The following is a 12,671-nucleotide window of genomic DNA, read 5'->3' as shown; positions in this document are numbered from 1 at the left end:
TGAGTGGCTTAATCTGTTTCTCTGAATATACATCACTCATGAAAACTTTGGTGAAGACAGAGGAAAAAAATTTAGTAGTAGAGATAATTTTCCTTACAAAGCATTGAATACAACTTCCAGACTTCTTTGATGCCTTATCTGTATTTGTTTACTACACTGCAAGGATGCCTGTATCTGCTGTCTTCCCCTTAATATATTGGTGTCAGAGTGCTGTGTAAAAATAGGCATGCAGTTAAGCTGACAGTGATAATTGCCCGTAAGTCATATTTGTGGTAGGCTTACCACTGAGGATATTTGAGCTGAGCCCTTACAGCTGAAAATTTATAGCTTGGATATTACAGGATCACCATCCTTCATTTGTGGATCAAAAAAAGCCCTGAATTTAGACTTCATTGGTGTAAAAATTCTCAGAATTTGTTGTGGAAAGTGTGCCTGCTTTTACATGTATTAGAATTTCTGCCACAAAATCATTAAAATAGGTAATACTGTTTTTTAAATCCAGAGAAGCTTTTTTAAGCTAGCTAAATATCTTTTTTTAGTTACTGGTATCTCACTTGATTAATTATTTTCCCATTTGTCTGCTTTCTTGTACTGCTTCAAATAATTGAAATATAAAGACTTTTAGTTTAAGCTGAAGTTAAACTAAAGCTTTTCTTTTATACTTAACTCCAGTGGTTTTGTATGTAATTTACTTTGAGTTTCCATTAGAACAAGAAGAGTAGTTTAACTGAAAAAAAAAATTGCTTTCAGATAAGGAATATCCAAAATTGTGTAATAAATTGATACAGTACTGTTTGACAACCTTCCCTTGTATGACCCCAGGCTAATTCCACCACAGTGTATTTTCCGTGATGTTCTAAATGATGGTTCAATTTTTGATCTTAAATACACATTGGAGAGATTTTTTTTTTTAATGTGGATGAAGGTTAGAGCTTCCATGTCTACCTGGACTCCAGTGTAAAAAAAAAAACAAAACCCAAACAAAAACAAAACCAAACAAAAAAACAACCAACCACCAAAACCTAGTATTCAAGGGTTTGTATTTGAGGTAGCTAATTTATAAATACTCCATTTAACTTTTGGACAGTAGTATTTGTGATACATAGAAAGTTGCATAATAGCATACTAGGCTTCAATACTTCAATACTTCGTGTGCTGCTTTTTGATTTCTAGGAGACTTTAAGGTGTTTTGTTTGTGGTTTGTTGTTGTTTGTTGGTTTTTTTTAAATGCTTTCTTCTAGGCCCGTGGAATAAAAGATGCCACTGAAATTATATTTGAAATGTCAAAAGATGAAAGAAAAGACTTTTACAGGACAATAGCTTGGGGTCTGAATCGACCGCTCTTTGCTGTCTATAGAAGAGTTCTTCGCATGTATGATGACAGAAACCATGTTGGAAAGTATGAAAACCTCTAATGCTGCATGGTTTTATTGGTTTAAGTAGGGTCATGTATTTAATGTTTGACATGTTATTTGTGAGTCAGAAGATTCTAACCAAACAGACCTAGCTCTTACTAATCATAAATCACTTCTGCTGAATTCTGGTAGATCAACCATGACAATAGTTGTGTTAATTTGATGGTATCCATGAGTGAAAACCAAAAAAAACCACCAAAAAAACCCAAAATAAGGATGCAGAGAGGATTCTGATATGATTGGAAGACTGACACAAGCATGGATCTGCTGAGGTGTGGTTTCTTTCTAGAGCTGTGACCTTGAGCTAATTGATCTTCATCCCTGTGCCCTTAGTTTTGCCCACTGGTAAAGCAATGGGTAAGGTGCCATCCAGAAGTGCTGAAAAGGATGTTAGATTTTAGCTTTTAAAAGTAGTTGAAAATTACAAATACCATCTTATGCTGATTGTTGGGGGTTTTAATGTAAAATCAGCTTTATGGTGATTCTGAACAGAGACAGGACAGAAAAAATAGCTGTTTAGTTGAGAGACTAATACACAAAGTTCTAATTCTATTCTTAGTAGTCAGATCTCTGAGAATGAGGAATTTTGCTTGCAAATGAGAGGAACGTTAGACCAAATAACCCTAGGAATATGTACCAAGGTGGAACATGGCATTTGTTCTTCAAGTTCTTGAAGCATTTAGTCAGATGGTTTCTTACATCTCAAATTCCTCAATCTCTTGTTGCAACTAAATATGTACTGTGTGGTTAGTAAAACAAAAATATTTATGCCGTATGCTTTGTTTAAAATAATGTATTTTTATTTACCTGTTGCTTAGGTATACTCCTGAGGAAATTGAAAAACTTAAAGAGTAAGTCTTTTTATTAACAAGATCACACTACTTTGTTTATATCTAGTAGCTTGAGAGTTTTTACAGGTTTTGTTTCACGAAATCACTAAAAAGTTACAAGTAAATTTCCTGCTCCAACTGTCAGAAAACAGTGGTCATCAAATTAATCTGAAGAGAAAGGAAACAACATTTGGATTATTTTTTTGTATTTTCTAATGTGTATTCAGGACATAAGCAATATGCAATAAAGTTCTAAAGCAAGCCTTCTGTTTAAACGAGTAATGTTTTGGATTTTTGCAGGCAGTCAACATTTGTTTGTGAAAAACAGAAATTCCCTTTCTTTAGGAAATCTGAGTAAAGATTGTTTCTAAAGAAAGTGGAAGGTCAAGGATAGAATCTCTCTTGTGAAGGTATTAAAAAGGTACATGAATTGTCAGTAAGGCTTTTTGATTTTTGTCCATGAACTTGATAGATCAAAGAAGAGGGGCTGCAGACTTTTATCTTCCCTTGCACCTTTCCAGGTTGAGCAGTTTGAAGAAACCAAGTTGGGCTGAAGGAAAGAAGGGAGTATATTTCATTGTGTTGATGGATATGTTTGGATCAGTTTAGCTGGTTTGTGTCATTCACAAGCTGCCTGTGGTTCAGATGTGTCAGAAGTAGTCATGGCTGAACATGTTAAGCAACCTGTTGTCATGTGTGGGAGGAAAATAATAGTTAAAATTATGAACATGATTTTGCAGTGTTCTGCTTCATTTCAGTTGTAGGATGTCTGGGTTTTTATCAGGCCTTATTTAGATTTCTCAAATGATCTCTATACCACCTGAAAACCCTTGAGGAACATGTGTAGAACAGATGTTGGCTGTTTATCTAAACATTCATACTGTGTTTAACACAGTAATTATGCCTCACAACCTTCCTGCAAGACAGTTAGATATTAAGCATTTTATAAGTGAGTATCCTGTGGTTTAGCTGGCCCAAAAGCTAATAGCTTCTAGAAATACATAGAAAAACTGTCAGTGATGATAGAAAATATGAATATGGTAGTATCAAAGTCAGTCCCCATTCTGTTTTTAAGCCTGTAAACTGCACGTGTGTCCTGGTTTTATTAGAGCATATTTGATATTTTGGTAATCTCATAACTGGATATAGTGCTAATGAGCGTGTTTCTGTTTAGGCTGAGAACAAAGCATGGTAACGATTGGGCCACAATAGGAGCTGCACTGGGGAGAAGTGCTTCATCTGTAAAAGATAGATGTCGATTGATGAAGGATACCTGCAACACAGGTGAGGTAAATGCTGGTGTCGGTAATGGCTGTTCTACTTAAAACTTTGTCATCTTTGCCTTTGTCAGTGGTGTTTTCAGACATGTGTAACTCTGAACCCAGGAACTTAAAATGTGAAATCTGGGACCATTTTTAGAACATCTTTGGTACAGGTTTCTGCAGTTTCACTTCTGAAAGATCAGAACATACGTTTATGCCACAAGAGCATATTTCGTTAAGGTGGATTAAAAAGTACTTTTCCTTGTGTTTAATGTTTATAAACATGCATTGTATATTTGGTATCAGTTAAGAGACAGATGTGCTTTAGGAATAAAGTATTGTTTACTTTGTAGTGCATATATTCAAATGGAAGGAAAATGTAGTCACACCTCATGTGATTACTGTATATTGAATTGTTGCATGGTTTATTTGCTTCAACTCATACAATTCAGGTAGCTTAGACCAGTTTGCTCAATATTTTGGTAAGTTCTGTGTGGCTTCATTCATCTGTGTGAAAGGAAGAGAAGAGAAACTTGGTAGCAAAACAATGGAATTACGCATTTGTTACTCAGGAATGGCTGTAATATATATTGTTAGTAAGTAAAAACAGTTAATATTTTCTTCACAGGTCAATATTTACATCTGGAATAAGGTGTTAGGCACTGAAGATAAATGTCTGGTGACATGTTATGGATCAGAACAGAGGGCATCTTCTTTTAGTTAAGTTGGAGGGCTTTTCTTTCTTTCAGGGAAGTGGACAGAGAAAGAAGAAAGAAGACTAGCAGAAGTAGTACATGAGCTAACTAGCACGGAACCGGGTGACATTGTCACACAAGGTGTATCGTGGGCTGCTGTGGCAGAACGGGTTGGGACGCGCTCTGAAAAGCAATGCCGCTCTAAATGGCTCAACTATCTCAACTGGAAACAAAGTGGGGGCACTGAGTGGACCAAGGAAGATGAAATAAATCTGATCTTGAGGTTTGTTATTTTAGTTACTTTTAAAGGTTTGTAATACATGACTCTAGCAGGATTCCATTGGGGTCCATTTTGCTGGTTTCTGAGACACTAAAAACTCTAGAACCCTCCAAAAATCACTACTGTGTTTATAGTTCCCAGAGATTTATTATTGAACATATTTTTTGTTTTTTGTTTTTTTAGTGAATATTAGTGTTCGTGAAAGGTGTCAGATTGAAAACCCTGGAGACTGAAGTCTTCTTTATTCCACAGAAAAGGTACAGCACAGGCAGCGACCGTGCAAGCTTCCCACACGTTGCCCCACCAATGCGCTTTAACCCTTCACTGGAGGGTAGTTCAGTCTCCCTGCCCGTTCAGTCCTTGGCCTCTCTGCAGAGATGACCAACAAGGGTCAAGTGTGGTGGTGGTTTCTGTGATGTGGACATCTTGTCTACAAAGAACTAAACTGAGACTGCAAATTAATTTCATGTAGGCCACCAAACACTGATTGGATATCAGCATCTTTGCATTTGAACTGGCAACCTGGTAGTAACTTTGGAAATCTTTTGCTCTCTCCAGTCCTCCTCCCATTTTGAATGCCTTTACCTCAGGCTTTTTAGCCAGTGGATTTTTATGGTTGATAGTTTTGGGTGAGAATAAAAAGCCTAGACATCTAGGGAATGTGAGCATTATTTACAAAGCAATATTCACTACTAATTTACTGAAGCTCTTTGACATGAACTCAAAATAAGTAACCTGATTCCAGATTGAAGAATGTGCTGGTTATAATTCTTCATATTTCTGTACAAATGGTATCTGTTTTGGTCTGTCCAGATATTCTTAACTCATCCTGCAGGGTTGGTTTTGGTAGGTTTTTTCTTTTTCCTTTTTTTTTTTTTCCCATTTATTTAGCTAGCAAGGATGTTTAGTGCTGTTGCTTGGTTTGTGAAGAGAAATGCTCTTAACTTCCACAAAAATCTTTTCCCCTCTCACTCCCCTCCTTTCTCATATACTCCATGTGTAGATGAGCTGGAGGCAAATCAAAGCTATTTATAGTTTTCAAAACAGATTTTGGTAGAATCCAGTGTGTGTATAACATCTGCAAAAATTATGTGAAGACTGTCCCTTACCTGGAGAGCCTTATGGGACTGATTTATGAGGAACTGCTTAATATTGTGGTTAACTTGATCTGCTTTGGCTAAGAAGCATCTGAGAGGAGGCAAAATTCTGTTAAGGACGGATGAGTGTTATTTAGGAGAAAACAAGTAAATATCATAACATGAAATTAATTAAGTGAAGGTTCAGAGTGAATCTTGGGAAGTATTTCCTGCCTTGGAGATATGTTTGGGGAATGGTTTTCCAAAGAGAAAAGATGCGAGTACCATCATTTGGAATGCTTCACAATAATCTGGTCAAAGTCCTAATGTGTATGTAAATAAGGAGAATAATCCTGCATGGCAAGGAGATGGACTGGATCATCTAACAAGTCTAGTCCATCTTCTGTTGTTTATGATTCTGCTTGACCTCTGGCAGCGTGGAGCCTTGGAAGCCTGTGTCAATTCATGAGCTCTGGTAGGCTATTCATTAGCATGCCGTTTTGCCGCTGTTAATGTGTGACAAGACCGGAGATGTGCAAGACCACTTCCAGTCTGGAGGGTAGTTTCTAACAGGTAAATATTTTCTGTATCCTGCCAGGATAGCGGAACTTGAAGTTTCTGATGAAAATGACATCAATTGGGATTTACTAGCTGAAGGATGGAGTAGTGTACGCTCACCACAGTGGCTCCGGAGTAAATGGTGGACCATTAAAAGACAGATTGCAAACCACAAAGATGTTTCATTCCCTGGTAATGTACTACTTGCACACTTGTCTTCTAACAGCTCCTTTCACAAATGTCAAAGGAATAAGGCTGCATTTTGTTCCCTACTTAAAGCGCTGGTTACCAAAGAGCACGTTGCTCCATTGCTGGAAGTTCCTGGCCCCTTGGATCTGCTGGCTGAATTGCTCCTACAAGCAATCCTTAAGTGTTTTCGTCAAAAAAAGCCAAGCTGATATATGCAACTAAACAGGAGCAGATTTTTCCAACTCCCCTCACTTTGGCTAAAGTGGGAGCATGTATGTAAGCAGCTCAGCTGGTAGATCTCAGATGATGCTGATCTTTGGTATGGAGGGCAGTGACCTCTTCAGGTGGAAGAGTATGTATCACTCTTGTATGCAGCCTAACTGTCACCTCAGGTTAGATCTGTTACCTTTACAATGTTAAAATGTAATCTGTGTTGAGGTGCTGAACCTTAGCTTTACTAGCTGCACAGTGAGGGGGAAGGGAGGAATCGGGGGCATAAAGCTCCCCAGATAAGTCTCTCATAGCACTTTCTCTTTCTTGGCTGGAGAAACTAGTGCCTGGGCCAAACAGTATTTCAGACTCCGTGACCTTCAGTCCTCCTTTTCTCTGTTTTGGGGAGAGGAAAAAAAATTGAGAGATTAGCCATGATGACTAATGAATGTCATAATGAAAGGTGTAATTTAATGGACACTTGCTGTGGTCATCAGTGTGGTTATATATTAGTCATGCCTGGAGGCTGCAGTTGAGAGGGTAGCCCTGTTACACTTACCATACATTAATAGGCATTCGTTGCATCGAATAATTCATACAATAAATACACTGCCGAATCAACAGGCTCCACTGTCTTTCCCCGAGACAGAATGTCATGCTCTCAGGAGTGGGAAATGTTTAAGCAGTTTGCTGTACTGAATGCTAGAAAAGCAGAGGCCTCAGCTTTTGTCACCTTATTCATGTCAACCACTCCCTCAGTGGGACCAAAGTGATCATAGGGAAGAAAGGTGGGTGGGCTTATTGGTGCGATAGGCCACTTCGTGCACAGACTGAGAATTGTAGTGTAGCCACTGCGAGATTCTCTCTTGCTCCCTATTTCCAGTGACACTTCTGTCAACCTTTTGAACAAGTCCACTTCCACGTTTTGTAAAATTAGAGCGTTTATTTCTGATAATGGCATTACACAACTAGTGATACTGGCACTTGGTTGTAGCGTGGGTATATACCATACCTGGTTGTAGAGAGGTCTATATTTTTATGAGCTTTTCTTTTTTTTTTTTTATTTTAATTTTTTTTATTCAAGCATTCTAAAATGTCTAGGTTCCTTGAGAAAATCAAGTTCACTCTGATAGTTGACTGTAAATGTATTTTATGTATGTGCTAAATTTCTAGTTGATAAATCTCTATAAATTGTTTAGGTTCCAAATTCAGAAGGATTTTGGTTACTTTTTTCATCTTGGATAAATCTCACATGCAGCGTTTCAGACATGCTTTAGCGTGAGCGTTCTTTCTCTCAGTGCTGATAAAAGGTCTTAAACAACTCCATGAGAACCAGAAAAACAATCCAGGGCACCTGCTTTCGGAGAACAAGTCTGGAAGTGGATTACCAAACACAAACTCCAGTTCGGGGGTTCAGCATGTGCAGATTCGAGTGGCTCGCTTAGAGGAGAACACAGGCAACACACCAAGCCCTATGGCAGCTTTGCAGATTCCAGTCCAGATTACACATGTCTGTAAGTAGCTGAAACAAATGACTCGCTGTCCTCTAATGAAACCTAAAGCTTTCTTATGTTAAGATGGTGAAGGAGGAGTGGGCATGTCTTACATGATCTTGTTAATTCTGCTTTGGTCTTGCCGTAACTTCAGATTAAGGATTTCTGGGTTCCATTTGCCTGTTTCTAACTTCGTTAAGCAAATGTAGGTGTTACTGTGACAACAGTAGCAAGAAGCTGCAACTGGAGCACCTGGACATAGGAGTTGTAGGTGCCTGTCTGTGTGCATGCACACAAGGGTGTGCCATATAACATGTTCTTTGGAAAGGTACACAAACCTCTTAATGAAGGTGCAGCGTGTATGTTCATTCCTTAAGTTTCTGCTAGTAGCTCTTGTCTAAACCAGTATCATGTACAAGATCTTTTGTGAAATATGTACACTGCTGTCCCTAAGTTTGATGAAGGACCCTGACAGGGAAGGTGAGTTTTTTTCTAGCCCTGCTTCTCATTGTGCAGTTATTTCTAGGCGCAAACACTCTAGAAAGTATTAGCTGTCAAGTCACGCTGATGTTAAGCTCATGATCTGCTCTAACCACTCTATTCTTTTTTTAAGTTGGTGCTTCTCATGCTCTTAAGGATCAACTTTGCTCATTTATTACCAGGTCTACTTTGACTGTAGTGCTTATTGCTTGGTTTTGTAACTCATTAAGTAATTCCAGTCACTCCAATCCAGTCACCCCATATGCAGCCAGTCATCTCTGTTGTGTAAGATTTGCATTGTTTGCCATTTGTGAGTTTTATTAGGGAAGTTTAGTGCCTCAGTCATGCTTACTACAAAATTAATCAGGCTAAGAAATGATTCTTCAGAGTACGACTAGATAGGCATTTGCTAAACAATTTTCTGTTTATAGTTTCATTAGATTAGCCCATCTTAATCTACTTATTAAGTGCCATCTTCATTTTATCTGGTTTATTTTTAATTAGAATGACATGCAACACCAAGCCAAGAACATTTTGTCTGTTGTAATATGTCAGCAGTCTCAGACTTTTAGCCAGGCTTGGTCAAAGCTGTTGGGTTTTGATGAGCAGGCAAGATGCGCTGGTGTTCTGTAACCTTTAGTCCTTTCTGAAATGAATCCTGAAACAGTTATTTTATGTCAGTTGCCCCTGTCTGCCTAACAGGCCTTTTTCCCCATTTTAGTCTTCTTTCCTGAAGAATTTCTGTTTATGTAATCAAAGTGAATTTTGTATTGTGTCTTTCCCAGTCCCATGAGGGCTGAACCTATTAGCCACTCTCAGCTGCATTTGATAGAAGGCTCAAGGTTTCAACGGGATAATATCTGTAAGCTTTATGAACACAACTGGCTAGGTAACAGAGAGGCCACACTTTGCAGCTGTCTGCTGCTAGGTGCCAGGAAATCTGCAGCAGCAAACCTTGAACGTGCCACTACAACAGTAAAATCTTTAAAACTGGAGCTTCTATCTTCTTCAAAGACCAGAATTACTCTGTTTTGAAGACAGAGAGTCTTGAGATGGCCAGGTTTGGAGCTTGGAGCTCTGCTGTTGTCATGTAGGTCTTTTGGCCTTTCGGTATTTATGGAATTCGTGGGTAATCCCAGGCAGATTACTAATTTGCCTGCAGCTTCCTGGAACTTGTGAGGGTTGTTTTTTTAAGAGTAAGTAAAAATTACAATTATGGTTTTGAATAGGTTTTATGATATTTTACAAAGCTTTCAGTACGAGTTGTTTTGGACCTGGTGATCTTGAAATGTCTGATACGTAAACTTTTTGATGCTTCTCTTTGTGACTTGTGGAATTAATAGAGATAATTGCATAGATAATTACACACTTGTGATAAGAATACTTACAGCTTTTATACACTGCAGTCATAACACACAAGTTAGGCAAATGTCTTGTGGAGCATCTGATATTTCATCAGTGGTGGACATGGTGGAAGGCAGAAAAGGTTAAAAATACAAAAAAATGGGAAAGACAGCAATATTAAACCTGACACCAGTTTAAAACAAGTAATATATGATCCAAAGGATATTATTACACCAGAACCTCTTAGAAATCTCATTACAAAAAGTAATTATATAATGTTAGATAACTTTATTTTTCTGCTTTGATCCCAGCGCACTAAAACCATACTTGCTTTTGCTTTTTTGGATTGTAGAATGCCCTCTTTAAATAGTATTGTATCTTGGGTAACAATTAGAGAAACTTGATATTAGTTTTCTATTTTTTTATTCAGCAAGTTTTCTTTTTCCTCTTACTGGAATTAACAGTACCCTGCTATATATTAATTGTAGTATGTTATGCTCTCTGCAAGGCTGAAACATTTTGGTTTATATACTTTCTTTCTTTTTTTCCTTCCTTTTGCAGCCTCAACCGATTCCCCTGCTGCTACTGTTGACTCTGAGACAATAACACTAAACAGTGGAACACTACAGACCTTTGAGATTCTTCCAGTAAGTAGCAGAAAACTGGTATTTGTTACTGTTCTTTCTTTTAATTACAGACACTTCTTAGACTATGGAACAGTGTATTTTCAAAAAAAAATAGTTCTCCAGTGGAAAGAGGAAGTTAAGAGATCTAAAACTTAAAAAGTTCAAAGCAAAATATGTTTCTAAAAGTGTAATTCATTAGGGCTGTGGAGTAAAATGTGAATTGCCGTTAAATGCTTTAAATCCGTCTTGATGCCTTACTGCTATGAAGTTTTCCTTTGTGCTTGTTTGGCTTTTTTTGGTTGAAATCTTACGTAACGGAGCCACAGGAAGCTCCCAGCAAGTACAGATTCTCTCAGTTCCATTGTACTGTAATTTATAGCACAGTTTCTCTTTCAACTCAGTGTTAAGAGTAAGTTGAATTTCTTCCTTTCTTAATTGCTGTTGCACAGCATAATACAGTCCTGCTTGACTCTTACTTAGCATTAATACTTGTCCTGGTAGCCTAAGGCAATGTATGAGTTCCTCTCTACTTTTTGAGTGCAGTACAGCAGTCAGCACAGTAGGGTTGGATTTGTTTGTTTGTTTTCCAGGGAAGTTACAGTTAGGGTAGCTGATGTAAATAAACACGCTCTGGGCACAGCCCAGGAAGACAGTGTGTTTGGATATTAAACTTGGGTTGTCTTTTGTAGTCTTTCCATCTCCAGCCGACTGGAACACCAGGTACATACTTACTGCAGACAAGCTCAAGCCAAGGCCTTCCTTTAACACTGACGACTAGTCCTACCATGACCCTAACGGCTGCTACTGCTCCAGCCTCCCCAGAACAGATCATAGTTCATGCCTTATCGGTATGTATTGTGAGCAGTGAAACGACTGGAGTTTGGGCAGTGGGGGAGGGGAACATCATAATGCAGGCCTCTGTATGTGCATGTTAGATTTGCAAAGCAGTTCTTAAGTTATAACAGTGTTACTTTGCTTAAAACACTGAAGAGTGCAAATTTCTTTTGTTTTTTTATTTTTTATTTTTTTTAGCAAGCAACTTCCAAGTTGCTTCAAAACTCAGCTTAGTAAGCAACTTAGTTCTCGCTGTGGCTGAGCATGCTGTCTCCATCTAGTGGCATGTTCCGCAGCACGACAAATACTGCAGTTTCCTGATGTTTTCAGTGACTGACAAATGAATATTGGTGTTCACAAAATTTGTATAGTAGTGACAGTATACTTTTTATTAGAGGGAGGGAAGAGGAAACAGACTGGGGATTGAATAACAAAAGTGATGCAAAACTCAGGGGGAAAAACTGATCTTTTGAATCTACAGTGACCCTCACATGAACAGTTGCCTCTTTCACTTTAAGTATTTACTGTATTTGTGACTCAAAGAACAGTTGACACCAAATTCAGTGTACAAATTCATTGTTTAAGGCCAGGAAAGGTTGACAGATGATCTGGGCTGACATACTATATATATAAAACTCTAAATTACACACAGTAATGAGTTCTTTGAATCCTTTTGCTTTTATTTGCTGAAAGATTTGAAGATACTTTGTCTATGAGAATACAGAAGACTTGAAGATACTTTGAGAATACAGAAGTCTCTGACATTTTTTGGTTTTTGTTTGTGTCTCTTTTTGCAAATACTGCTTACAGCCAGAGCATTTGTTAAATACAAGTGACAATGTCACAGTGCAGTGCCACACACCAAGTGTCATAATCCGCACTGTTGCTGCTGAAGATATCTCCTCGTCTGTCACTCAGGCAGAACTTACTGTTGATTCAGACATTCAGTCGGCTGACCTGACAGATCCTGCCAATACCCTAGAAACAAATACTTTCCCAGATGATATCCATCAGTCCAAGTTGAGTGATGAAGAACAGTCAGCCTACAATGAAGATGATGCCTCCAAATTCAGCAGCAATAGCAGTGAACTGATGGATGGAATTATAGTAAGAACTGTGGAGGAGATTTCAGATGCCAGCCTGAAACAGGAGGAGGATTCTCACTCTGATTTACCCAGCACTTACGTTACTGAGGTAAGGGAGTGCATGATAGTCGATATATTCCCCATTTCTGCATGGAGAATAATTTCATTGCATTGTTGACTTTTATGTGAAGGTATTCATATGAAATATGTCAGTGATTTGACATATATTGTAGTTCAGGTTTTGTTCAGATCCTCTATCCTTGAGTTTCATTAATATGTTACAGGTGTGAAAGT

General features: G+C 38.1%; 1 protein-coding gene across 2 annotated transcripts in view; it reads left to right on the top strand.

The window, feature by feature from the left end:
* Positions 1-12,671, top strand: part of DMTF1 (cyclin D binding myb like transcription factor 1) — a 30,648-nt gene that overhangs the window by 13,042 nt on the left and 4,935 nt on the right. For both annotated transcript variants that reach the window (XM_055711016.1, XM_014280031.3), the window contains 9 exons: positions 1,242-1,399; positions 2,234-2,266; positions 3,420-3,529; positions 4,257-4,485; positions 6,157-6,308; positions 7,814-8,029; positions 10,394-10,479; positions 11,148-11,306; positions 12,103-12,486. In XM_055711016.1, the coding sequence (XP_055566991.1) occupies positions 1,242-1,399; positions 2,234-2,266; positions 3,420-3,529; positions 4,257-4,485; positions 6,157-6,308; positions 7,814-8,029; positions 10,394-10,479; positions 11,148-11,306; positions 12,103-12,486 (1,527 nt within the window). The remainder of the gene's footprint in view (positions 1-1,241; positions 1,400-2,233; positions 2,267-3,419; positions 3,530-4,256; positions 4,486-6,156; positions 6,309-7,813; positions 8,030-10,393; positions 10,480-11,147; positions 11,307-12,102; positions 12,487-12,671) is intronic.

The sequence above is a fragment of the Falco cherrug genome, chromosome 5 (assembly GCF_023634085.1).
Source record: "Falco cherrug isolate bFalChe1 chromosome 5, bFalChe1.pri, whole genome shotgun sequence".
Classification (NCBI taxonomy): Eukaryota; Metazoa; Chordata; class Aves; order Falconiformes; family Falconidae; genus Falco; species Falco cherrug.
Note: the sequence above shows the minus strand (reverse complement) of the source record. Positions and strands in the feature narration are given on the sequence as shown.